The sequence below is a fragment of the Gambusia affinis genome, linkage group LG02 (genome assembly GCF_019740435.1).
Source record: "Gambusia affinis linkage group LG02, SWU_Gaff_1.0, whole genome shotgun sequence".
Taxonomy (NCBI): domain Eukaryota; kingdom Metazoa; phylum Chordata; class Actinopteri; order Cyprinodontiformes; family Poeciliidae; genus Gambusia; species Gambusia affinis.
In genome coordinates, this window is record NC_057869.1 from 11,547,743 (window position 1) to 11,573,726 (window position 25,984).

Consider the following 25,984-nt stretch of genomic DNA (forward strand, 5'->3'; position numbering starts at 1 on the left):
GTCTTAAATTCATTAAGGAAATGCAAGTTGGCTTTAAATATTTTAATTACAATTCTTACATTTTATAGTGACAGGACTATTTAATTCAGTTAATTCAATTCAGTTTATTAACATAGCATTACTTCACAAAAAATGTCTTCTCAACACATCTTACAAAAAAATTTTATCACACATGCATTCCAATTTGTTGTAATTATCAGAATTGATCCTAGTTATCATCGTAGATTTTTTTTCTTGCAGAACTTTTCTGTCGGGCAAAGGTTTGAGACGGTTGAGGCAACAAGCTGCTAATGTTAGCTAGCTAGCTTTTTAACGTAGCTAGGGGGAAAAAAATCCAGTGTCACAATTCTCTTCTTGATCGTAATGCTTTAAGTACCTCCAACCATCCTCTATGTTTATAGGTTTTTCAGTCTTAAATTTCATCCAAGGTGGCAATAAAAGGTTTAAAAAAGTCTTAAATTTTACTTGCTGAAACCTACAGAAACCTTGGATTCAGTTTATTTCCCATTTGTTTCTTCCTCTACTTTAACTGACCTGTTTTTCACACATTTCAGTGTCAGGAGGTCGTAGTCGCCTCCACCTGCTGGACCTGGGGAGCTGTGATGCTAAAGCCCTGGGAGGAGGCGGCGGTAAAAGCAGAGAAAACTCTTCAACAAGCTCAGCTCCTCTGTGCCTTTCTCTGTCCGCCCTTGGGAACGTGATTCTGGCCCTGGTCAACGGCAGCAAACACATTCCCTACAAGTAGGTTGGTGTGTGTGGGTGTGCGGGCGGGGAATGCAGAGAGGAAGTGTGTAAAAATGAACTGATTGGATCCTGAAGAGGAGAGAAGAAGAGGCCAAATTACCAAATGTGTGAGATAAATGTGGTGAGGAGCGAGGCAAAGACTGAGTAGGAGGACGGGAAGAGAGGAGAGCAGAGAACATGTTTCTATAGATGCTTCAGGTTTTATCGAAACTTAACATTTTAAACAACTGATGCTGTATTAATTAATATTCTGGTTTGCAGACTGGCAAAGACGAGAAAGGAGAGATAATAAATTGTAACCTAAGCTAAGAAGTTGTAAAGAGAGAGAAAAAGAATAAGGAAAATCATTTAAAAAAATTTTAAAAGCATGTTAAAACAGAATTAACTTGAATATGAGATTGGTGAAACTTCCCTCCTAGTATCCAGAAAGAAGGAATAATGAAAAGAAAACAAACAAAAATAAATAAATGTTGTACTGCAAATACATTTGAAAAGTAATGAAAGAAACATTACTGAAAAATAAATATGAATAGAAAGGATAAACAGTTAAATCAGAAATATTTGGTAATAAATGTAGAAAAATAGCTGAAAAAAATGTATGTATTGATTTTAATTGACTGAAGCAGCTGATTGTGAAGCCATAAATATTCAGGTGAACTTTTTACTTCTCTCATTTCTTTTATCTTCTATAGTTTTGTATCTCTGTGTTTTTTGCGGAGTTAATTTAATCTCTGTCTTTTGAATTTACATTGCAAAACAACCTAATGCTTATATAAGCGCTGAAGATGAACACAGAGCTTCGCCTGGTGACTCAGACTTCTGCTGAAGTCGGAAACGGATTATTTTAAAGGGCATGCATCTTCATTTGTACATCTTTTCAAAAGGTTGTTCACTCATGTAGCTCTTCATAGTTACATTATTTTCTTTAAATCGAGACACTGTTGTCATGAAGTGTCATTCGGTAAATAATTACACATTTAATGGAGATTTAATGCAACTTTTAATGCAAATTAGTATTAAAAGTGTCATTATTTACAGAATGACACTTAATGACAACAATCATAAACATTCATGAAGACTCCTTCATGTTCATAAACATAAACGTGACAGTTTAATCATGTAAAAAAATCTATCAAAATTTATATGCAATTACAGAAGTTATGAATTTTTAAGTTATATAAAGTGTCAACAATCTTTGTTGATATTTATTTGGATGTCTTTGGTGAACTGATGGTTGATCTTTGCCTCCACTGATCAGTAGATTATTTGTGTTATTAATCAAAAGTATATTCCAATAATCGATACACGACAGTTTGACAGTGTAAAACATTTGAGCAGCTTTTCCCATCTTCTGCTCTTTAAGTCAAATAAATTTATTTATTTTAGATTTTGAACCTAACTGTGTGAGTTTGTGAAAAATAAACTTATAGTAGTAATTTGTGTTAACTTTTTATTAATTTTGTCAAACCTCCAAAAGTTGAATAAACTAGAGTTTTTAGGTTAGCACTTTAAAAACTGAAAGAAGAAAAAGACAGGAGTGGGAACTATTTCCCAGAATGCTTAGCGGCTTGTTTCTGTTTCCTGAGATGGAAGTGCGTTACGTTGATCTGACTCTGGTGTTTTATTGAGACAAATGTTTATTTTAAAGCTTGAGGATAAAGTCCTGATCATACTAAATATTTCTGAGCTGAATTCATTGTGACGTTTAATAAAATGAATTATCAGATCAGAAATTTTGTTCATGCAGTTTGAAACAAGAATTTAAATTATTGTAAAGTCAAATAAGTTATTTTAACTTTATATTGTGGGTAAAATAATAGAGAAATGTGGCTCTTTAACCAGGTGAGGGCAGTTTTACAGTGCAGTTGCTTTACTGGCTTATAACATCTTTACTCAAAAGACAAGAAATGTCACAGAATAAGTCATTCAACGACAGGCTAAAAAGATTTTTATTTTCTTTCTTTTATAAAAAAAACTTAAGAGCAAGTAAAAGCTTAAAAAATCCTACATTAACAACCATCAGTGACCGCTTCAGCCACTCAAATGTTTTACAGTGTATGATCAGGCACTCCATCTCAACATGCTCATGTATTTGTTGCGATTTGCATGGCTGCTCATTGCTGCTCGTAGCTTTGTGCGATCATGCAAGCACATGGCAGAAACTCGAGGCGCTTGGGCATGAAGAAATGGCCGAGGGGATTTACAGAAGTTCAAAACCAGCATCATAGTGGCAAAAAACATGATTTCAGATATTTTTTTGGCAAAGCCATAGGTTCCAGACCAGCTGCTCAGAGTATTGATTTTCACACTCTGCTCTCTCTAAGGGTTTTCATGGAGAGGCCGAAAAAGAATAACACAGGCACAGAGTAACGGTTTTCTGGCTGAAAATAACCTGCTGATGGCAGAGCTGGCTACAAGAAATCAAAAATTATACATCACATTTTAGAAGTAATCACAGACTGTATATATGAATTATAAGCATGAAAAATAGAAATGTACTGTATTTTAATATTGTTAATATTGTAAGTATTTTTCTTGTCAAGTTTCTAGTGCAAATATTTTCGTTTTGTCTCATTTCGAGTGTTTTAACGTAAAAATGGACTTTTCAGTAAGATATAAGTGGTTGTTTGAAGTCAATAATTCATAAATACTGATTTAAAAAAAAAAAACACTTACTCCACTAATACATTTTTAGACTTATAACATGGGAAAAATGTCTAAATAAAACTCTGAGAAAACTTAAGAGCCCACTGCATTGTACTGCATTGAAAACCTCCTGGTTATTCCACCAAATATTGATCTCTGAATCTTGATCTCTTCCTGAGTTAAAACATTAGTATTGTTGTTTCTAAATGAACATGTACTTGTTTTCTTTGCTTTATTTGAGGTCTGAAAGCTCTGCATCTTTTTCAGAAACCTGTAGTATGAACAGGACATTACCCTCAAGCATTTAAATAAACATTTACCTTAGTAAAACAAGAGTCAGATCAACGTAACGCACTTCCATCTCTTGATACAAAACAAGCCGCTAAGCATTCTGGGAAATAGTTCCCACTCCTGTCTTTTTCTTCTTTCAGTTTTTTAAGTGCTAACCTAAAAACTCTAGTTTATTGACTCTTAATATAAAACTTAACACAACCTACTGTAAGTTTATCTTTCACAAACTCACATTTAGGTTCAACATGTGAAACTCGTTAAATTTATTTGACTTAAAGAGCAGAAGACAGTAGACACAACTAACTGAAATGTTTTACAGTGTGGATCCCATGCGGAGATGCATCTGCCTGTTCTCGCTGAGCGCCATGCGTGGGTTCTTTCCTCATACTTTGGCATCTTCTTACTGCCCAAAAACACGCTTCTTAGGTTAATTGCCCTCAGTGTTAAGGGCAATTTAGAGAGATGCAACCTTCCTGTGACCCCGCATGGATAAGCATACAGACAATAGATGGATTGAACTTGATTTTAACCTTATGCAAAACGTGATGCTCTGGGATTTAAAATGCTAGATTGATTGTTGATAGTTCACCCACAAAGATCATAATTTTCTTTCCTAGAGAAGATCTAGATATAGATTTAGCAGAAACTGAGCGCTGCGATCTCATCCAACTAATTCACCACTTGAATTAATATCCAAATGAATACTTCATGAGTCATGAGTTTACCTACATTAATCTCAGGAAGCGACGCAGAGATAGAGGGAGATTTAAGGAGAGAGAGGAGAGTTTGTTGAAGCCCAAGGCAGAAGAGGAGAGGAAGAGAGCAGTGATGAAAAAGAAGAGGTCAGGGTAGAAGTGTGTGCATAATTTGTGTGTGTGTGCGTGTGTGTGAGTGGGTTTACACATGACTGCAGGCTGTGTTTTTTATAAAAAAAAAAAAAAAGGACAACAGCATGAGTTAACGGGACACAGAGGAGCTGTTCTCTGTCAACCTGCTGCTGCACACACGAATCTGAGATATAAATGATTACAGCGGCCCACCCAGGAGAAAGTCTTCTCTTAAACACACAGCCTAGTTTTACTTCCCACCATCTGTTAATGGAAACCTCTCAGAAGACTCTAATATTAGACTGTGTAATATCAAAAGAGAGTTTTCTGACAGCCTGTCTTTCATTTTTCCAACAAATTAGCTGTTTTTTAACATATATTTTCAACAAATATTTAAATTTGTGAAAAGCACAGTGTCTCGTAAAAGTATTCACACCCCTTGAAATGTTTACATTCCTTTTGTCACAAACTCAAATTGCTGAATGTGAAGACAGTACCAATGTAAGTCAATATGTATAGTTAATAGTATGGAAGAAAATTAACACTGTACATTATGGCAGCATCATGCTGTGGGATGCTTTTCTTAAGCAGGAGCAGGAAATAGATGGGAAAACCTGCAGATGACTTGACACTACGGTGCAGATTCACCTTTCAGCAACAGAAATTGCCCAAAACATAATCACAGCTACAATAATAATTATTGTTATTATTGGGATGCACAATTATCAGCATGATATCGGTATCGACCATTAATATCGGACATCAGTCATTCCGTCAAAATAACTCATAAAAGGCGTTGTTCTTACATGACAAACCAGTGACAACGCAGCACAACGTCAGATCTGCACTGTTTGAGTGTCTTTGTCTTAGAGAGAACAGATGTCATGAATAAATTTGACATTAAACAATGCAAATTGAAAGTGTTGCATCGTCTTCAGCCTCCTTTTTAGCATTTGCTAGCAGGTTAAATTGACAAAGATAATGCAGTATTTTAATTCCACAGTAGAGAAAGACATATAGTTTTAATAAGTAGGTATAGGAAAAAAAATATTGTTATTGGTATCAGTTATTGGCCAAATGAGTTTTAGTATATCGGCATATCGGATAACGACCAAAAACCCAATATTGTAATAGCAGGTTCATTATTCAGAGCTGTAAGTGTAACTGAAGCTGTAACTGTGTGTTAAGGTGGTTTTACAAAATATTGAATCAGGAGTGCACCTTGTACACTTTTCAGGTCTTTAGTTGTAAAAAAAAAAATTTCCTGGAAAGTCTAAATTTATTTTGCTTGACGATTGTTTGGTGCATAAATGCCTCTTTCCTAGTCAAACAGATCAAACTGCACTACACCCTTTACACACTGACACACAAGAGGAGTGAATACTTTTTCAAGGAGGTGTAATTACTTCAATCTGTCAGATAAACAAGGATTTCTGTTTGAAAACTCACTCAGTCGCGTCGTACACATGTATGCATTTCAAACCTGTCTTCACTGCTCACGTCTCATCTATACGTGTAACCAGGGACAGCAAGCTGACCATGTTGCTAAGGGAGTCGCTAGGCAACATGAACTGCAGGACCACCATGATTGCTCACATCTCCGCCTCGCCGAGAGATTTCTCCGAAACCCTCTCCACCATCCAGATTGCTTCGCGCGTCCTCCGCATGAAAAAGAAGAAAACTAAAGTAACTGTGGTGAGTTTGATGTTTTTCTTCTGACTAAAATTAAACCGCAAATTCAACACTGTGTGTTAATATCTGGCTACGACACAACCAGGAAAATAAAGTACTTGTAACTAACGGCGCACTCTCCTGAACTGTTATTGTAATACTGGCTGCATGTTTTATTCTTAGAAATCCCTGCAGGGCGGCTAAAATAGTTATTTAAGAAACATAAAGTGTATTCAGAGTTAAAACAGATGTGGTTTATTACATTGCTTCTCTTTTATGATCATATTTTTTCAGAAATGCTAAAAAGGTAGGAAAGATTAAAAGAATAGCATTAAAAAGCATAAAATTATTATTATAATATTAGCTGTTTAGCTTGACAGGTTGTCTGCTCTTTATTGTACTGACAGGCGTGTTAACTGTTGCCTGGTGCAAACGTTATTTTTATAGCTAATTTCAAGATGTTGAAGTTTGTTGTGAAGTCAAATTTATTTTTAAATTGTTCTTGATATATGCAGGATTGTCATAATGTCTCTTTAAAGGTGCAATTTTCATGGAAATAAAACCCTAATTAAAACAAAAACAAATGTTAGGTACAACACTTATTATTTCTTATTCACAGTAAATAGTATCACTTTTACTCAGAAACGTCTTGTTCTAAGAAAACAACCAGATAATTTGGGAACTGTACGTCTGACCCTTCTTATGTTTTGGATCTACGATGATCTACAAACCCCTTTTCTATAAAAATCTGAATATTTGGCTTACTTCAATACATTCTTTCATGCTTGGTTAATTATTGAGCCAATAAACATAAAAAATGTCCCAACTTTGTTAAAATTAATTAAAATTACTCTAAATGGCAACTTTGACTACAATGGGTGAGTTTCCCTGTAAGAAAGTCAAGCAACAATTTAAAAGATGAGACTACTTTTACACAAACCTGTTGTAGTTTTGAATTTTGAAGTTATTACTTTTAAAAATTACTTTGAAACAAGAAACTGTATGTCAGCTATTAATTAAAAGAGGAAAATAAAGTAAAACATTTAAATTGTCTTTTTGCAGCAGTATACGTCTAGTTCCTCTGGAGGAGAAAGCTCCTGTGAGGAGGGTCGTATGCGCCGTCCAACCCACCTACGATCTTTCCATCACCGCGGCGACGCCGAGTCCGAACTGCCATTGCTGAGGCTATCCAGCGACCCGGACGAGTACTCCAGCAGCGAGCAGTCCTGCGACACTGTGATCTACGTGGGCCCAAACGGAGCGGCGGTGTCGGACAGAGAGCTGACGGACAACGAGGGGCCGCCGGAGTTCGTCCCGATTGTCCCAGCTTTGCTCCGAGGAAAAACACCTGAGCAGCATCAAATACAGGGGCAAGGTCCACCAGCTGGAGTCCAGAACAAGGTCAGGGGTCAAGGGTGAATACACCTGAAACCAAATGTAACCATACGTAAGGTAAAAACATAATTCACATTAGATGAAAATCTTCCTGCTGTAGTTCAGTCAGGATTAGCAAACTTCTTTATAGTTGCTAAATGTCAGAATGAAAAAGATTTTTATGGAAAAAGTATTACACTGTGATTCAATGTAACTCAAAAGTTTTAAGTTTACATACACTATGATTGATGATGTAAGCTTTTGACTGCTTTATTCACAATATACGTGTAAAATGGAGGAAACACCTCAAAATTACTTCCTCCTTAAGAGACATGCAGGAGAAAATGAAACGGGAAGCTATTAGACTTCCACGTCTTATTGCTCCTTAGATACAAGTTGACGGATTGTGTCCCAGAAATTAATGCATTCTGATGCAAGATGTGCAAATAAAAGCAAAAAGTATTGTGTAGAGGCCAGCTGAAGCTGGTAAGAATTATGCACCAACAATCAGCTAGCAAGAATCCATCACTCCAAAAAAAACTTCAGATTCCAGTTTGCAAAGCACCAAAGTAGTGTATACTTAAAATTTAAACAATAGGAAGGCCTTCACACTTCACAAAAAAAAAGATTATATTATGACGAAAGATCATCAAAGCAACATTTTCAATAAATTTGCATGTAAATTAAAGCTTAGGCACAAAAATTAAATTACTAATTTTTATTTTATTGGGTTTTCTTTATAGGGACAGACACACATTAACATAGACAAACTGAATAAAACAGCAGCACCTTATAGATTAGTGCAAATTTGCAGCACTTTTAAACAGCGCTTTTACATCTAAAAGCTAATAAAAAGTGAAATGATAGTAGTGATTTAAAATAATACAACATAATGTTTTACTTCATATACAAATACATAATACATATAAAGCAATAAAATATGAACACATGACAATAAAAACATTACGTATCATCCAGAGGTTGGTTTGTTTTTGTTGTTTCTTTTAACATACTGAAAGTTCCAGATAAAGCCACCAAATTAGTTACAAAGTGGCTTAATTAGCTTTGGAGTTGGCCTGACATCAGTAACCTCATTTGAAGAAATTTTACAAACCTTTTCACTGTTTTGGCATTTCACCTAAAAAAGAAATAATCATGGTAATCCTAAGTGATCTAAAACGTGATTTGTTGTTTGTGCCATTTACAGAAAAATATCTCATTTCAGCTGTATGAACAGAGTTACAGTGTATTAATTATCTGAAACCATTAAAAAACAATTCAAAGAAGAATTAGATTATTTATAACTTAATGGTTTCCTTTCCTACTTTCAGGCTCAGGCAGACGAGCAGACCAGTGGCCCAGTGGCGCCGCAGCCCTCCCAGTCACTGGTTGGTCAACCATTGGCTCCAGTTCCAGAGGAAGGAGCTGAATGTCTCAAATGCAACACCTTCGCTGAGCTGCAGGAGAGACTGGACTGCATTGACGGCAGTGAGGAGGTGACCGATGCCTCCAGTCATAAAAAATCCAAAAAAGCACACTGGAAAAGATCCTGAAGATTATCTTAAACTATAAATCATTCCAACCAAGATATTTGATTTAAATTGTTCTGTGCTGTGTGTCCATTTTTTTTCAATATAAGCTTCAGTTCTACTGTTTTTAAATTGAAAGCTAAATCGTAGAAAAAAAATCAGGTTGATATTAAAGCAGTTATTCTTTTCATTTCTCCAGGTGGCAAAATTTCCCTTTGAAGAAATTCCCACAAGCAATACAAGTGCCAAGCAGGAGTCGTGTCCTTCCTCGTCTGCTCCAGGCTCTGCAGATGGGCTGGATGCCGAGGCCAAAATAGGTAATTTAACCAATGTACTGCCTGAGATTTAAGTTAATATCTCTTCCCATCTTATTACAATAAGCAACATGTAAAGATAAAAAAACAAAACAACAGTTCTCTTTGTCCTTATTGTGCAGCTTGCTACTGTAAAAATCTTTCAATTGTGGATACAAGCATAAAAATTAGCACGCTCACCCCTCAGGCTGTTGTTCATATGTAGCCCCATGATTTCCAGGATGGCTGCCATTTTTGAGCCTTCTAAACCAATTACTGAAATAAAATGTTACCAATTTTTATGTGTTGTATTAACTTTGTGTTACATCATATGTTTTGTACTTTAAAATCATATTGATACAACTTTAAATACTAATATGTTGAAAAGTCAGAAACTTGCTGTTTGTGAGTCTCGCACCAGTTGTCAACTAGGAGATGAAGATGTGTGACAGAGACAGAGATCTTAATGATTAACATTAGCATCCGCTAATTTTTTAAATACTAATGTGGTCTAATTAGCAAAAGATACTAATTAGTATTAGTGATGCTAATTTTTTGTGTTTGACAGTTTAGTGCTAGCTTGATCTGCTAATTTTTATGTACCAAGCAGTTCTGTGTTAGCTTCCACTACTTTTTAGTGGTTAGCAATTTAGCATTACTGTCGGCTTATTTAGCCACTTAGCATTGGCTTCTGCTAATTTTTTATGTGTTTAGCGTTAGTGGACTTCAAATTCTTCTTTTGTACATTAGTAGTTAGTGGTTGGTTAGCCATGTCCACCACTGGCTAAGACTACTGACAATTTTAGTACAAACATGTATTCTCCATTACAACCATCTTGAAAAATCATATAAAATTATCGGTAAATATGATTTCCCTGTCCAGTTATGTATGATTTGGCAAACATATTCATCTGGGATTAATATAGACAAATTTAGTGCCAAAATAAATTTTCTTAGAGGATCTTGGCACCTGATTTAAATTTTGCAGTAACGTTTTGTTTTTATCAGAAAGTGAGGCCCCTGGGAACATACTACCAACTTAGGTTCTTGAGTCTGCATATGAAAGATTTTACTCAAATATTAATTTACCTGCTCCACTACCAGCAGCCTCTAGGAGGAGAACCAATGACCAGCAGCTTCAAGAGATCAAGGAGGTGGTGGAGGAGGCAGAGCTCGCCCAAACAATGATCCACAGTTTAGCTCAGGCCACTGAATGCCCCCTGGTTACCAGTTCCAGGAGCAGCAGCATCACCTCCAATCCCTTTCACAAAGCCAAGAACTCTCAGTTAAATGACAGGTGAGGACCGCTGGCATCTGTATGCTGTCTCAACTTTGACATTTAGATGTTTCTGCTGTTCTTGGGGGAATATTTGACGTCAGCTGTCTCCTTTTGAAGCCGTGAGAATCTGAATGCGGTCGGAAATATTGAAGGGAAGGCTCGTCCTCTTGGGTCGCCGCGCTTGGGCATCGCAAGCCTGACAAAAACCTCAGACTACAGGTGAGGCATGAATTACACTGGAACAATAATTTGAATATCTTCATATTAATTCCTGTGATTTAATAACAGCTTATAATATAGAAAATTTGTTTTTGATTGTTGTTTCCAATCCCAGGCCTCCATCTTCCCCATCACAGCGATGTAAGGTGTACACTCAGAAGGGTGTAATGCCATCAACACCCCCACCGTCCTCACACAGCCTGGCTCAGGACGGCCAGGCCACTGAGGCTTTAACGTCTGACAGTAATTATTATTATTATTATTATTATTATTATTATTTTACATAAGAAGCCGGGATTAATAGAGCTTACAGAACTTCAAATAAAAGGGGTTCTTTATTCTCAAAAAAAATGTTCTCTGAGTTGCAAAAATAAAAGTTCAAGATATGGAGCGAAGACAGTGTTTTGTTACGTGAATGGTCCGTAAAATACTAGCATAAAGCTCCTAACTAGGAACGGTTTCAACAAAATGGCGCAGTAACAGCACTATTAGCACTCGAGATGTAGGAACGCGGCTTCACAGAAAATTTAAATACAGCAGTACAATAAACGGCAACGCGACCTCTAAAAGAGGACAAACAGACAAACATGACGTCAATTCAGACATTAATTACCTAAAATCTGAATTCTTCATTCATGTGGCCATAAAGTCGTCCTTTCCGACAGGTCTCAAATGTCTTTCTCCTCCGTTTTACCCGTTAGAATGCGAGAGGACGTTAACGAGAGATTTTTTCAACTTCCGGTAGTTTTAGACCTGTCTGTAATAGCAGCACCACCTGGTGACAAAAATAAGTATTACAACCAGAAGGTGAAATAAAAGCAAAACGAGGTTTACAAAATATATATTACAGGTACTGTTTTTTGGTTAAAACTTGTTTTAACACACACCCGCAGTTTCTGTTAAAGTTTTAGAATGAAATAAATTGATTAAGAAAAAAGTAATTTGACTGACATTATTTTGTAATTATGTTATTTACATTAATAATTTTCACTTTGGGCCTTAAAATACCAACATTTTCACATAACTTTAGATTTTGGACCGTCTGATGATGGAATTTTAAAATATTCAATAATTTATATTTTGACCAGTTTTTCAGTATTTGAGTAGACTTTTTACCAAATAATTTCTTCCTCTTTTTGCAGTACATTATTTTAAGGATAACTTTACAGAACAAAACATAAAAATAAGCAAAAGCAACATATCAATATCTCTTCCTGACCCACTTTAAAGTAGAAGAAAAAAATACAGAAGAGCAAAGCAATGTAATGGTGTTTAGACTGAGACGTAGCAATTTTTTAACATGGCTATGCAGAATCTAGTAGAGGCACAGATATTTTGTACTCTTTAGTAATTTCTTAGACAGCTACTTTTACTTTTGCTTAAATAAAAATATGTTTAAGTAGTGCTACTCCTACTTGAGCGCAATTTTTGGGTACTCTACCCATCTCTGAATAGTAGCTTATAACAGACCACCATGCAACGAATTTCCCAAATACGTTGATGCATGCTTTCAGAACTTGGAAAACATATTTAATTTCAATATTAACTGTGCTCCTGTGACTCTGCAGACAGTTTGGCTGCAGACAGTGGCCGCTCCTCCACAGAGTCGCTGCTGTCCAGGACTTCTCCTGCAGGGATGAGCCCACAAGTCCGAGAGCCAACAGCATCCCTCTCTGCCAGCCTGGGCTCAGCTGAGACACTCTGCGATGACGACGTCCCACCGATACCTTTGGACACACACAAAGACAGTAATGATATATACCTCATGAACATTAGACACAAGTGACTGATGAATGAGCTTGAAACAATAAGTTTTTCTCTTCCTTCCAAAACCTTAGCTGCAGCAGCACCTATAGGAGGAATTGGGACTCTTCTCCCTGGGGAGGATGATGTAGTTTACACCATGGCCTGCAGAGATGAAGAGGACATTGTTTCTTCAGTTCTTGTGGAAGACCAGAGCTTGGTCTGTCGTCCAGTGAGCATCATCAGCTTTAACAGCGACTGTGGCTCTGAAGCTGCCCTCGCTTTAAAACCTCAACCCATCAGCATTAGCAGTGATGCTGCTTTAGATGGAAGTTACCACCTGAATTCAGGAATTGCAGCAAACACAGACATTAAGGATGTGGTGGCAATGGCAGAGGTTGGTGGGACTGTTTGGCTTTCTATTTTGGCGAGTGCTGAAGCAGACTTGCAATGCTTTGCAAAATCATTAAACTTTTAAAGCAACTGGTCACATTACAAACAACAAACTAAAGCGTATATCATTAGCATTTTTTAGGATAGACCAACACAAGGTAGTGTATAATGTTGAAGTTAAAGGCAATAGATATATGGTATTCTAATTTTTTACCGATGACTTTAGCCAATTGGTTCCAGACATTATCTGAGGAGAAGTGAACCATCTTCTAAAACAATAATTTCAACATCTTATAGAGAGTGATTCAATCCATCATTTGAACATGGAAACAATGTGGCAAAACTGCAAAGCTACCAAAATTGACACAGGGCAAAGATAACTTTAATCAGAAAAGCAGCCAAGAGATCCATAGTAACTCTGGAGGGGCTGCAAAGCTCAAATGTTTACTGTTTACTTCGCAACTCAGAGTGTTTTAGAGAGCAGTGGCAAGAAGAAAGCAATTGTTGAAATAAAACTTAATCTAAAAGTCATGTACCAGACTTACCTTGGAAAGAAGAATGAGCAACAAGTCCAGTCTAGTTGTGTAAAACTTACATTTCCTTCCATTTCAAAATCCCTTTGTCAGAGTGATAAAATCCCAATAAAATACAAAGAAGTTGTTTGTAGTTGCTATGTAACATTAGCCTAAAAGATGTGAATACTATTGAAAGACACCGTATTAAACTAAAGCATAGATTTCTGGTTCCCTGACTGTGCTGCTCACTGTTGCAGGTGGCGATGGCAAAGTTGCGGACTGGTGAAACTTTAGCCACAGGAATGTCAAACTCCGGATCACCCATGTCTTCTTGGACGAGCGATCTCAGCATGTGCAGCGAAGCAGATCAGTCTCTGCACAGCTTCAGCCAGTCTCACAGACAGCAAGGGGAGGCACTGGCTGACTCTGAAGCCAGTCAAAGCTTTGAAGTTGAGGTTTTGGACGGATCTGGGAATGGGGGAAGCTCAAGAAGAGGCAGTCTGGAAGGAGAGCTAGTTCTATCAGAGAAGGGGTCGGATAAAGGGACTCCAAACAGAGACAGGCAGAGAAAACTGCCACCATCTATGGCGAAAACAAACATTCAGATTCTGCCTGGGCTTGGAAATGTTTCCCCTTTCAAGACTACAATAAGTGTTCACCCTTGCATGGTTGTCAAACCCATGATTATACATGAGCCCACAATCCTGTCTTCCCCAATAAAGACGGCCTTAATGAAAGACACAGGGAAAGCTAAAGCTGAATTTTTAGCCTCCATCTCCAGTGAAATAAACTTTGAAGACCCTTGGTTGAAACGTGGAATGGAGGAAGGAAGGCCTAGAGAACTTATCTGTGAAGTTAAGCCAGAAAAAAGGGAAGTAGAGCCTTTAAAGAGCCATGGAAGGAACTTTTGCAAGGACGGTAAGAAACAAGCAGATATTGTCCACAAGCAAAATATATTTAGCTTGTATTTTTTCTTTATCTATTTATTTGCATGTGGACTCTCTCCTTAGGTGGGGATCACAGTAGCGCTGGATCAGGCGGTGAAGTGGTTTTCTCTCCAGACTCTTTCAAGAGAGTTGTGGATGGTTGCGAGATGATCAGTGTTGCTGTCCAAGGTGAATGTTTGACTGGTATCTGCAGCCCAAATATCCACCGCACAGCAAGTCTTCCCCGCGGCTGGCACCGACTCAACCACCACGATGGCTTAGAAAGTGGAACAGAGTACCACAACCTTGGAGTAACCAATTCAACACCTTGCAGTCCCCGCGCCACACTTGAACGCTTAGGATCCAGAGGAAAACAGGGATTGTTCTCCCACAAGAAGGGAGGAATTCCACCTCTTCCACCAGTACGAAAGTCCAGCCTTGACCAGAGAAACAGGGCAGCAAGTCCTCTACCCCAATCCACTCATGGAGTGTCATCACTAAGCAGCTCTACAGACAATTCAGGGATCACCAGACAGCGTGGTTCCAGCATCGACAGTAGCAGACTCTTCAGTGCCAAGTTAGAACAACTGGCCAACCGAACAAACTCCCTTGGCAGAGTCCATGGTTCGCACAGTGGCTCCCACCACTATGACTGCTTTTCCCTGGAGAGAGGCGAGAGCCTTAGGGGAGCAGGAGGAGTCAGAGGGGACTCCACCATGCCTCGCACTGGTCGCAGCATCACCCGGACTGGCTCAGTATCATCTCCCACGGGGAACCCCAGCAGTTCCAGTTTCAGTGGAAGCAGTAGTCCAAGCAGTGCTCCACAGTCACCAGCCAAGGGCAGTGGCCAGTCAAAAATTTCAGCAGTCAGTAAATTGCTTATGACCAGCGGTCCTAAATCTAGGAGTCTCTCTGCATCTAGCACCAAGACTCTGAGTTTCTCCACCAAGTCATTAACCCAGACTAGCAGCCGCAGCTCCAGCCTCCCCCCGAACGGAAAGGTAAGGAACTGCCTCTAAAGGTGTTTTCACACCTGATAGTCCAGTTGGCTCGGCTCGTTTGGGGACCAAAATTGCAACATTTGTAAAATTTTCTGCTGGTGTAGTTTTCTTTCATGCTTCACTGTGTCAAACAAACCAAAGTCTTTGGAGAAGCTTGTTTCCCTCCTTGCCTGTGGGGGTGCTACACCAAGAACTACTGAAGGAAACAACAGTAGTTGTTTAGCAGTTGTAGGATTTCTCTGTTGTTTTTGGTATCAAAAAAACCACAAGGCATTAATCTAGCTAGACTTACAGGTTTGTTTTGGTCATATTTACCCAGAATGCACTACACTATAGTTTACTTTCTACTTTTGGAGTGGCTTCCGGTTTGTTTGGAGTTCACATATGAATTTATACTGTGCCAGATTTCACTTCGACCGAACCGAGACTGAGGTTTCTATTTGGATTAGAGTTAGTCCAATTGTGCATGTAAACCTCCAAAATGTGTTTCTGGGATAACAAACCAGAACTAAAAACACAAAGTGGATTAAACAGGGCTGGTGTGAATGCACCCTAAGATTGAAAGGAACACAACATCTCTACCACCTCACATGTGAACCATTGAGCTGATGATGTGATGTTGCTTTGCTTTAACAAATAAACCCTAGAATTCAGTCCAGGCCCCAGTTCAGCAGCAGCAAGGATCTGCCACTGGATCGTGGTCGACCCAGTCCCTGAGCCGCAGTCGAGGGGGAAGTCTAACAGCCAAATTGCCTCTGCGGGCGGTCAATAGTAGAATCTCGGAGCTCCTCCAGGGAAGTGCAGGATCCCGCTCCAGGGGCCACGTCCAGGGAGGAAGCACAGATCGAACCGAGGAAAAAGGACCTGCAGCAGCAGCGAGGTGAATTGGTTTTTATTTTATTTTGTTGAAGCTGCTGTCACACTCTTTTCCATCAGTGCTATAAACAAAACAAATATTTCAATTACTAATCTATTCATGTTTTATTTTGTATCTTGCTTCTTGACTTGTTTTTCTCAGTGGAGGTGGAGCATGTGGCGATAACCTGGGAGAGGAGAGGGCAGCCGTGGTGCAAACACTCCCCTCTCCTTACAGCAAGATCACAGCCCCGAGGAAGCCACACCGCTGCAGCAGCGGCCATGCAAGTGACAACAGGTAAAGTGACAAGTCAAGGCTTGATTTAAAAAAAAATATTTTTTTTTATTGTAACCGGATTGTTTCTTTGACTCCAACAGCAGTGTACTGAGTGGAGAGCTGCCCCCAGCAATGGGGAAAACTGCCCTGTTTTACCACAGCGGAGGCAGCAGTGGCTATGAGAGCATGCTAAGAGACAGTAGTGAGAACACAGGAAGCACTTCCTCGGCCCCAGACTCACTCAGTGAGCACAGCTCAGCCACCACCTCCTCCCGACGGAGCTCCAAGAGCAGCAAGAAGAGCAGGAGCAACTCAGGTTACAGTTTCACATATTTATTAAAAGGGTTCTTTATCCAAAATTTACATTTTGTACATTTTATAATTCTATTTTGGCCTGATCTGCTTCTAAAAACAGCTCACATGCTTAAAGAGAACCGTCCAGCTGTTTTAGGGTAATAAGTTACTGTTTTTGGATGTTTATAAAATAAGCCATTTCCAGCACATTTGGTCAGCTGGGTTTAGTATAGTATGCGCTGTACAATGACTGCTGGAAAAGAGAAGAGTTTTGTTGTTGACTTACCATCCAGAAACCGGTTGCTGCATTTTTGTTAATTATGCAGAAGGCTTTACTTTTGTTTTTCAAAGATGTATGGTTGTATAAGTACACATCTATTTGCAGCCATTTTCATGTGTGAGTGTAAATGTTGAGTTGGGGGTCATGGCCAGCAGCAGCTTATTTGGATTTAAAATGACAAGATGCCCTAAAACAGCTCATTCTGAGCTGACCAGATGAAAATCTTATCATCCAAGAATGATTTTGTGTAAATAAATATAATAAACATGTTTTGTATAGACAATAGACTTATCCTAACCTGTTCAAGGTCACCTCTAATACACAACCATCACAAAAAACTCTGAATGTAGTCAGATTACTTTGGTTAATAATGAATTCAGAGAAGCTTTGTTTCATCAGTATCTCGTGACCCTTCATCCACCCTATGGTATTAAGGGAGCTGCCTGTATGGGTAATTTCCATTAAGATATAATTAGAAACTGAATAGAAGACAAGAAATTACCACACACTCACTGCCAAATGAAATCAGAATGGAGATAAGCTGAAAAAAATATTTTTTACAGCCAGTCTCAGCTTGCAAATCACACTAAAAAGTCAAAGGATGTCAAAGAAGACGAGAAAAACTAATAATAATGACAGAAATCCATTGCAAAAAAAAAAAACAAACAAAACAAAACAAAAAAAAAACTGGCGAGAAAAAGTGAATAGATAAGCAAAAAGAGCAGAAAGCTGTGTCTGAAGGAGGAGCCAGGTAGGAAAGGTGACCCTGACCAGCCATCTGTGAAATGGTAAAAGGGAACATGGCGGTGTAGTAATGAATATATATTCACCAGAATCTAACACAAAGAGCTTGCTAATGTACCTGCCAAATGACTCTCTTCTGCTTTAGCATTAGGGTTGCTGTGTGCATGAAATCAGATTGGAAAGAGGCAGCCTTGTCTGCTGCAAGACTGATTATTGATTTAAACTGGAATTAGCCTTTCATTCCCATTGTGAACGATCTCACCTTCCGAATATTCAGCATAAAATCTGGATTTATTTTGCTTTAACCCTGACAGATTCTGTTGCACAAAGAGCCAATGTGCTTTCAGGGTGTCACACAAAGGACTGCCTTGATGGAGGAAAAGTGAATTTTGTGTAAAATGATAAAAAAGACATTTTCATTCCACTGCCAGCTCAATCTCTCTTAGTTCCTGATTGCCATTTGATTGGATTTCTTTTTTTAATCAATTTTCTTGACCCTCCGTAAAGCGTCCTAATGAAATACAAATGTCTTTGCTTGACCTTTGGGCTGAACTGAGACCAAAGCCAGCTGAAAATCATATTAAAATCACTGCTTTTCTCTTTCTCAACATTTTATCTCTCCTTTCTTTTCTTAGGCTTTCTGTGGAAAGTCTGTGATTATAGTATTTTGACTACAGCTCAAAATACAGACTAATTATTGCTCCATATTTGACTGACACCTTCACTCCTCAATTTCTCTGCCTATCAGAGAAAGCCTTCTATGTTCGCCTCAGATCCAGTAGGTCGTCTTCAGGACAGACACACTCAGATTCACTCTGTTTATTCTAAGAGAAGAGGAAATCAAGTTGGTGGTTAAAATCAGTCCAGCAGCTTCTGTCCCTATACCAATTTCACACTTCAGGTTGCAACAAAACACATTTCAAACCATCTTTACAGTGAAATACTTTTGTGTAACTGTTTGTTTTTTCATTCATCCCTACCGCCATCAATGGCACTACGACCCCCTAGGGAGCGCGCCCCACACTTTGGGAACCACTGCCCTATACATTAAATAAATTCTAATAAATAACCCAAAACTACAGAGCTCCCAATGAGCAGTTAGTATTTGTAAAGTTAAACATAGCTAAAATGGGCAACATTAATAATAACAGTTTAAAATATTTAGAAAACATAGAACAATTACCGGTACTCTTGAAACACTGTACATTATTAAATTTGTCTAAAATATATGTTACAATATAATATTTATAAAGAAAACACAGAGTAGACCCTGATACATATCTCAGTTACAACAGCAACAGAAAAAAAGGGGGAGGAGCTGTCAGTTACTGGTTGCTATGGTAACCACCAACTGCCATAACAGAACTCAAAGCACCAATAAATGTCCGAAGAAACAACTTGATGACTAAACAAAATAAATTAAAATAATAAATAAACAAATTTTGACCAACTTCACATTTTAAAATATTGTTAAAATAATACCCTGTTACAATCTCTCCGCTTGAATTATTCAAAGTTACAAAACAAACACATTGCATTAGGGAAACGAATAGAATTAAACTTTAGCTTTAATAACATAAAGTTACATAATTTTTAAAGTTAATCAGTAATACTTTTATAACAAATTTATGTCAGATCATGATTTCTTGGTTAATGTCAAGTTGTCATGACGAAGACATTTTGAATAATGTCAACTTTGTATTAAAAGTGTCATGATTTACAGAATGACACTTTATGACAACAGTCATAAATATTCATGAAGACTTACATGACTTACAACCCAAAATTTCACAATTGTGAAATTGACAGGTTTATTTCACAACCCGTCAAATAAAGTGTTACCGTTACGTATTTAAGTTTTTGACTCTTTGTAAATGTATAATAAACAAATATTTGTTGGATCAAATTGTTTTTCTACACCTGTAAATACTCACTCCTTTCTCTTCTTTCAGGCCTCCAGCGGCGACGTCTGATCCCAGCTCTGACCTTGGACTCCTCGTCTTCGTCACCTTCTCAGCGCTCCTCCAAACAAGCCATCACCTCCTCCTCATCGTCCTCCTCCAGCCCAGGAGCATGCTGGGTGGACGGCCCACTGGGGCCCCCTGGGTCCTCAAACCACCGCGTTGTAGCTGCATCCACAGAAACCATTGAGATCAAAGTGTATGAGATCGACGATGTGGAGCGACTGCAGAAGAGAAGGGACAAAGGAGGGAGCAAGGTAGGGTTCGCTGTAGATTTGAGAAGATGGTACAGACAGCTTAAAGGTGACATATCATGTAAACAGGTTAAGATATGAACCATACGAAACATGTTTATTAAAGATTTCCACACAAAATTATTCTGAGATAATGAGACTTCATTCTGCTCAGTTTTGCATATTTTGAGCTGTTTTGGGGTATAACAGCTCAATTTTAAATCCAAAACAGCTGTTGCTGCCCTTTCAATGTTTACACTTCCATGTGAAAATGGTTAAATGGTTAAACCCTTTGAAAAGCAAAAGTGGAGCCCCCTGCACAACCAACAAGAATTTCATTTTACAGAGCATACAGCACTGAAACCAGCTGGCCAAACATGCCAGAGCTCCTTTTGGGTTGCTAGGTGGTTGAGCCTGACTAAGGTTGCTAGGTAACGGCAAAGTGAGTTAATAATCAGGAGGACACCAAAAAATATGAACTTAATGCCCAAAAAACAGTTGGGTGTTTGTTTTTTTTAGACTCTTGTGCTCTTTTTAGAAGCAGTTCTGGTTCTACTGACAGATTATTTCATCTTGCTATAAGTGAAATATTTATATAAAATGTACTCCTTAATATTTTTAATCAATATTGAGAAACTGTTGACTTAAAACAAGCTCCTATATCAGGTAAAATGGTTATTTCAAGTGTAGAAAAACATTTGCTCTTAAAAATAAGCCTAAAACACTTGGTCATATTTTGTGTTTTTGTAGTGAAAGGAGAATTGGAAGAGAGGAAAAACCACTGAGATATAAAGAAGAAATTATTTTTTACAATATAAAGTATTCACAACACACCATAAGCAATGTGGAGTCTTTCTGATGTAAGAGGGATTTGCGGAATAGACTGCAACTTGAGAAATTATTGCAAAAGTATGCACAGTGCAGGTTTTTGGGTTTCCATTGTTAAGTCTCTGTGTATTCAAGGGGGAAAGAGTTGTGAGCTTTGGAAAAGAAGGAGGAAGAAAATAGCATGAAAGATAGATTTTCCCTGCAGCGGCCTTAAGAAAGCCACTTAGCCCCCAACTGGTCCAGTGAAGCGGCTCTGTATCCCACATACCCAACTGTGGTCCAACTGGGAATCGATGAGGGGTGAATGTGTGCAGCCGTGTGAATATTGAACACGGTTCTGCTGAAAGTGCTTTGCAAGTTGCTCCTCTGGAAATGTAAAGGTAAATAAAACCCTTTCACTCTGCTGGCACTTTCTCTGTTTTTGTGTGTCAGGAGGGTGTGTGTGTCAGCGCCAGGCTGCGTGTGTTGGAGCACCGCCAGCAGCGAATCAGTGAAGTCAAAGCCAAGTACCAGTGTCTGAAGAAAGAACTGGAGCAAACCAAACAGCACTTGATGCTGGAGCCACACAAATGGACAGCTGAGTGTAAGTGTAGCACATCAGGGAACATGATGTGTGTGAGAGGAGATAAGACGTCGGCAGCTGGTTAGAGGACGCTTTTAAGAGCTCATTTGTCAGCAATGAATGTATTAATCCAATCATTTATGATGCACATTTATTAGCCTCATTTAGTATTCAACTTTATAGTTTAACCATATTTTAGTCTAGACTGCTTCCTTCATTTTCTCTACACACCCTCTGCAAAAAAACAACAACAAAACAACACTTTAGAGATAGAGAATATTTCTGGATAAAGAGAAGCAGCTCTGGTAGCTTTTGTTACTGAACCTTCATTAGTAATTTTCTATCAACATAACGTCTGTTAATATTTTCTGTTTACTATAGAAAACAACAGTTTTATGTTGGGATTTCCTGGTTTAGGCTCAGGTTTCCTACTTTATGTTGGAATAATACATTTAATAAAGGTTTCAGTCACATAAAAAGCTGTTAACTCAGGTCACATGTGTCAAACTGAAGGCCTGGGAGCCAAATCTGGCCCGCCATAGCTTTTTATGTGGCCCTTTAGTCTCTAGAAAAACACTTATTTAGAGCCTTCAAGAAAACCGTTGTGTGCTTAAATGTTATTTTACCAATCAAATCAAAGCGGTTTTTATCTGAATGCTGTCAAATTACATAAATGTGAAAAGATGTTTAACTTTAAGAAGTGCTAATCAAATGCAGAAATACATATTTATTTATATTTTAACACTTTAATGGGTAGTTTATCGATCCATCTTGCCACAACTCGTTCTTTATATTTGTGATCTTGATGTGGTCTGACATCAAAATTAGTTCGACTCTCCTGCCTTAGATGGAGGACAATATTAGTATTTTGGATTTGTTAAGTCATACTTTTGCATTTTCAGATGATGGACAGAAAAATGAGAAAATGTTGTTACAATAAGATGTTTACATTCTAAATATCTAACTAAACTACAAACAGTCCAAGATACTGTAGCTTGTCTTATGAATTCTTCTATATATACAAATATCTTTAGTATGCACAAAGCATTAGGCTGGCTTTTGGTTAAGAAATACTGTTGAAATTCCACTTTTATGCTATTTTTTAGAATGATTATAATATCTAATGCTTTGAATAACCAACTTTTAGTTAGCAAAACACAATCGCGCAATACAAGACATGCTTTAAAATGTAGCTTTCCTCTTCCACCATGCAATAAAAAGAACCAGAACTCACTTTCTTCATCCGTTTTAAATGTAACAAATGGTTATTAAAAGCTCCCTGTTGATTTATTGTATTATGTAAATGATTATAATTGTACCTTTATGAATCATCACTAATGTTTCAATGAATGTAATAAATATTATTTGACATGAAGAGTAGCCTTCGTTACATAAATAGCTACTGGGGATTCAAATAAACAACTAAATCTGCAAACATAAAGAACATTTTTTCCTTCCTTCTCCTTCCAGTCGAACTGCAGCAGCCCTACGACGTCGACTCAGTGGAGTATTTGGAGGCACTGGAAACGGTGACCGACAAACTGGAAACCAGAGTTAACTTCTGCAAAGCCCATCTCATGATGATTACCTGCTTTGATGTGTCCTCAAGACACCGGTAGACGGATGAGAGGCAGCCAGAGAGACCACAACGACAAAACATTCTTCTAACAGTGGACAATAGGAAACTTGGAATGAGGAGCATAAGGACGGAGCGACCCGTCATTCCTGCATCTCCCCTGGATGGACAGAAGGACAGATCAGATCAACGAATGGAAAGATCTACAGTGAAAACTAGCAAACGTCAAGCTTTTGGTGTTTGAGTGAAATACTCAGAACGAGATTGTAGAACGGCAAATTACTGAACGAAATATCTAACACCACACACACTGAGTTAAGAATGTACTGAGAAAAAGAAAACCGGACAACAAAGATGCCACTTTTAAAAAAAAACAACAAAGAAATGGTGGAAGAAAAGAAATCAGACCTGTAGTTTATTTTCATTTTTTATAAATAAAAATAAACTACACTTATGATGAATGTAATTTACAGGTACATTACTGAACCTGTAAATGAGGCTTAATGACAGAAAGATGCTGAATTGTATCACTGAGAGAAAGACAAGAGGAAATGATTAAGATAAGTGCCTTGAGAACATTTCTAACACCACCAAGACCAATTCTTTCTGATTTTTTTGTGTACATGCCGTTGGTATGGTGCTAGTGTAGAAAAAAAAAATTATGTCCTCGGAAATTTTCCTTTTGCAATTTCCCAGTGTGATGTTTTTCTGTGGGTCGGTGTTTCCCAGTTCGATTTAAAAAAAAAATGTTTGTGTATTACCATTGGTTAGTTAGTGAGAGAACCTACAGCTCTGGAAAAAAAATTAAGAGTCCACTTCAAATCATCAGTTTCTACAATTTTGCTTTTTATAGGCATATGTTTGAGTAAAATGAGAAATGGTGAAAATAAGAAAAAAGACAGAGAGCTTTCAGACCTCAAATAATGCAAAGAAAACAAGTTCATATTCATTTAGAAACAACAATACTAATGTTTTAACTCAGGAAGAATTCAGAAATCAACGTTTGGTGGAAAAACCAGGAGGTTTTCAGTGGGGTTCAGTAAAAAATTTTCCAGCGCTGTACTCATGTACAGCAAAATCTGATATGAGACGTGGGAAATTCAGATTCAGTGTGTAAGAGCGCAGAGGAAAAAAAGTCTAATTTATGGAGCAGTCTCTGCCGGGACTTCTCTCTCAAGCGATGCACGTCTGGCTTTCGACCAGCAGGACTCAGGAGGACTCCTGCGGCTCCGGTCCCCTGGTACAGATGTGATGCTTTTTCATGTTCACAAAAGAAAGAAGTGTCAGAGTCACACTGGAGCGGAGGTGGAAAGATCCATCTCTGATCCACTTTTAAGTGCATCCATTGACTGGCTGGCTGCTGACTGACTGGCCGTTATTTGTATCCGTGTTGCTCTCCTCTAGTCTAAAAGAAACTGAATGATTTGTAAATGTGTGTGTTTTCTAATAAGGTTTCTTTTTTTATTTGGGAACAATGGGACCATGTAGAAGCTATGTGTGACGACAAAGAAATATTTAAAAGGAACCGCGACGAGGAAAAAGATATAAAACTATAGAGTATGGTATTGAAACTGAATTATAAATTTTTCAGTAAAGCAATTAATTAAAGTAAGATTACATTGTGTTGAAACACTAAAATAAATAAGAATAAACTACACTTATGATGAAAACTTCTTAAAAGTCATAGCTCTCTGCCTGGTTCCATTTACATTGAATGGATAGAAACGCTAAAGATTTGTTAATATTATTATCTATGGTGCTTGAGATGTTTATGATCTAAATGTTTGTAAAAATATAAATAGATGAAAAGGCCTGTTTCCCCCTGCAGAAATGTCGTCTTTATGTATCTCTTCTCCATCACAGGAATCACCGCTGTTATCCAATAACTCCACAGTTTACCTTTGCTACACATCATGTTTTCACAAAAACGTCACATTATGGGTCTCATTCTTTGAAAACGTTGCTTAATTTATCTGTTTTTATAAAATTTACCAAAAGAAATGCAGTTGAAATCTGATTTTTACATACACTGTGTAAAAAGGCAACCTTTTTCCTAAATTAAACCAAACTTTCCTTATTGATAACCAGTTAGGGTTATCAAAAATAATTTCTATTACAAAATGCCAGAATAATGGGAGAGAGAATAGCTTAGAGAACCTTTACTACTTTCGCTAAAGTCAGAAGTTTACATACACTATACTATGCCTTTAAACAGTTCAGGAAGTTTCTGATTCATTTCCGTTAATTACAAACTAGCCCGTTGATGCATTAATGCAGCACCTCAAACATACTACTTCATTATGTAAGATTGTGGGGGGAATTCAAAAGAAATTGGTCAAAACACTCAAGAACAGAATTATAATGCTCCACAAGTCATCTGGTTTATCCTTTGATACCATTTTTAATTGGAAGTATTAACACTGTAAGAATCTTACTGTTGGAGGGTTTGTGACCCAGAGAAGGTCATGATATATTATGAAATATACAGCTCTGGAAAAAATTAATAGACCACTTAAAATGACCAGTTTCTCTGCTTTTAGTTTGTATATGTTTGAGTAAAATGAACATTGTTCTTTTATTCTATACTGACATGTCTATGAAATTCCAAACAAAAAATGTATTTGCAAAAAATGAGAAATGGTGAAAATAACTAAAAAGATGCAGAGCTTTCAGACCTCCAATAATGCAAAGAAAACAAGTTTATATTAATTTAGAAACAACAACACTGATGTTTAACTTAGGAAGAGTTCAGAAATCAATATTTAGTGGAAAAACCAGGAGGTTTTCAACGAGGCTCACTGCAGTGGACTCCTAAGTTTTTCCAGAGTTGTACGTGCAACAAGCCTACAACAGGGATGATAAAATAGAAAAAATAGATGGCATCATGAGGAAATAACATGAGAAGAAAATATTGAAGAAATAT

The 25,984-nt window shown here is 37.7% G+C and overlaps 1 protein-coding gene and 1 long non-coding RNA gene across 6 annotated transcripts in view; one reads left to right on the plus strand and one right to left on the minus strand.

Annotated features, from left to right (window-relative positions):
* kif26ba (kinesin family member 26Ba) overlaps positions 1 to 25,698 on the plus strand; it is a 98,974-nt gene extending 73,276 nt beyond the window's left edge. Inside the window, exons 11-28 of one of the 4 annotated variants that reach the window (XM_044096057.1) lie at positions 555 to 741; positions 6,032 to 6,203; positions 7,242 to 7,580; positions 8,885 to 9,049; positions 9,282 to 9,399; positions 10,480 to 10,672; positions 10,772 to 10,873; positions 10,989 to 11,116; positions 12,442 to 12,621; positions 12,712 to 12,848; positions 13,782 to 14,442; positions 14,535 to 15,451; positions 16,099 to 16,331; positions 16,470 to 16,604; positions 16,685 to 16,899; positions 19,854 to 20,119; positions 21,356 to 21,506; positions 22,956 to 25,698. In XM_044096057.1, the coding sequence (XP_043951992.1) occupies positions 555 to 741; positions 6,032 to 6,203; positions 7,242 to 7,580; positions 8,885 to 9,049; positions 9,282 to 9,399; positions 10,480 to 10,672; positions 10,772 to 10,873; positions 10,989 to 11,116; positions 12,442 to 12,621; positions 12,712 to 12,848; positions 13,782 to 14,442; positions 14,535 to 15,451; positions 16,099 to 16,331; positions 16,470 to 16,604; positions 16,685 to 16,899; positions 19,854 to 20,119; positions 21,356 to 21,506; positions 22,956 to 23,104 (4,448 nt within the window). In that variant the 3' untranslated portion in view covers positions 23,105 to 25,698. Of the gene's footprint in view, positions 1 to 554; positions 742 to 6,031; positions 6,204 to 7,241; positions 7,581 to 8,884; positions 9,050 to 9,281; positions 9,400 to 10,479; positions 10,673 to 10,771; positions 10,874 to 10,988; positions 11,117 to 12,441; positions 12,622 to 12,711; positions 13,014 to 13,781; positions 14,443 to 14,534; positions 15,452 to 16,098; positions 16,332 to 16,469; positions 16,605 to 16,684; positions 16,900 to 19,853; positions 20,120 to 21,355; positions 21,507 to 22,955 lie in introns of all 4 variants that reach the window. The other 3 variants (XM_044096048.1, XM_044096029.1, XM_044096038.1) reach the window with 3 other exon arrangements.
* LOC122819375 lies at positions 684 to 7,420 on the minus strand. Of its 2 annotated transcripts, XR_006368595.1 has the most exons (3): positions 7,311 to 7,420; positions 5,992 to 6,167; positions 684 to 813 (listed from the first exon to the last, which is right to left on the minus strand). It is a non-coding gene; the product is annotated as an uncharacterized LOC122819375 (long non-coding RNA). The 2 variants fall into 2 exon arrangements; XR_006368593.1 differs by lacking the exon at positions 684 to 813 and having other exon boundaries at positions 4,616 to 6,167.
* Positions 25,699 to 25,984: the final 286 nt, after the last annotated feature.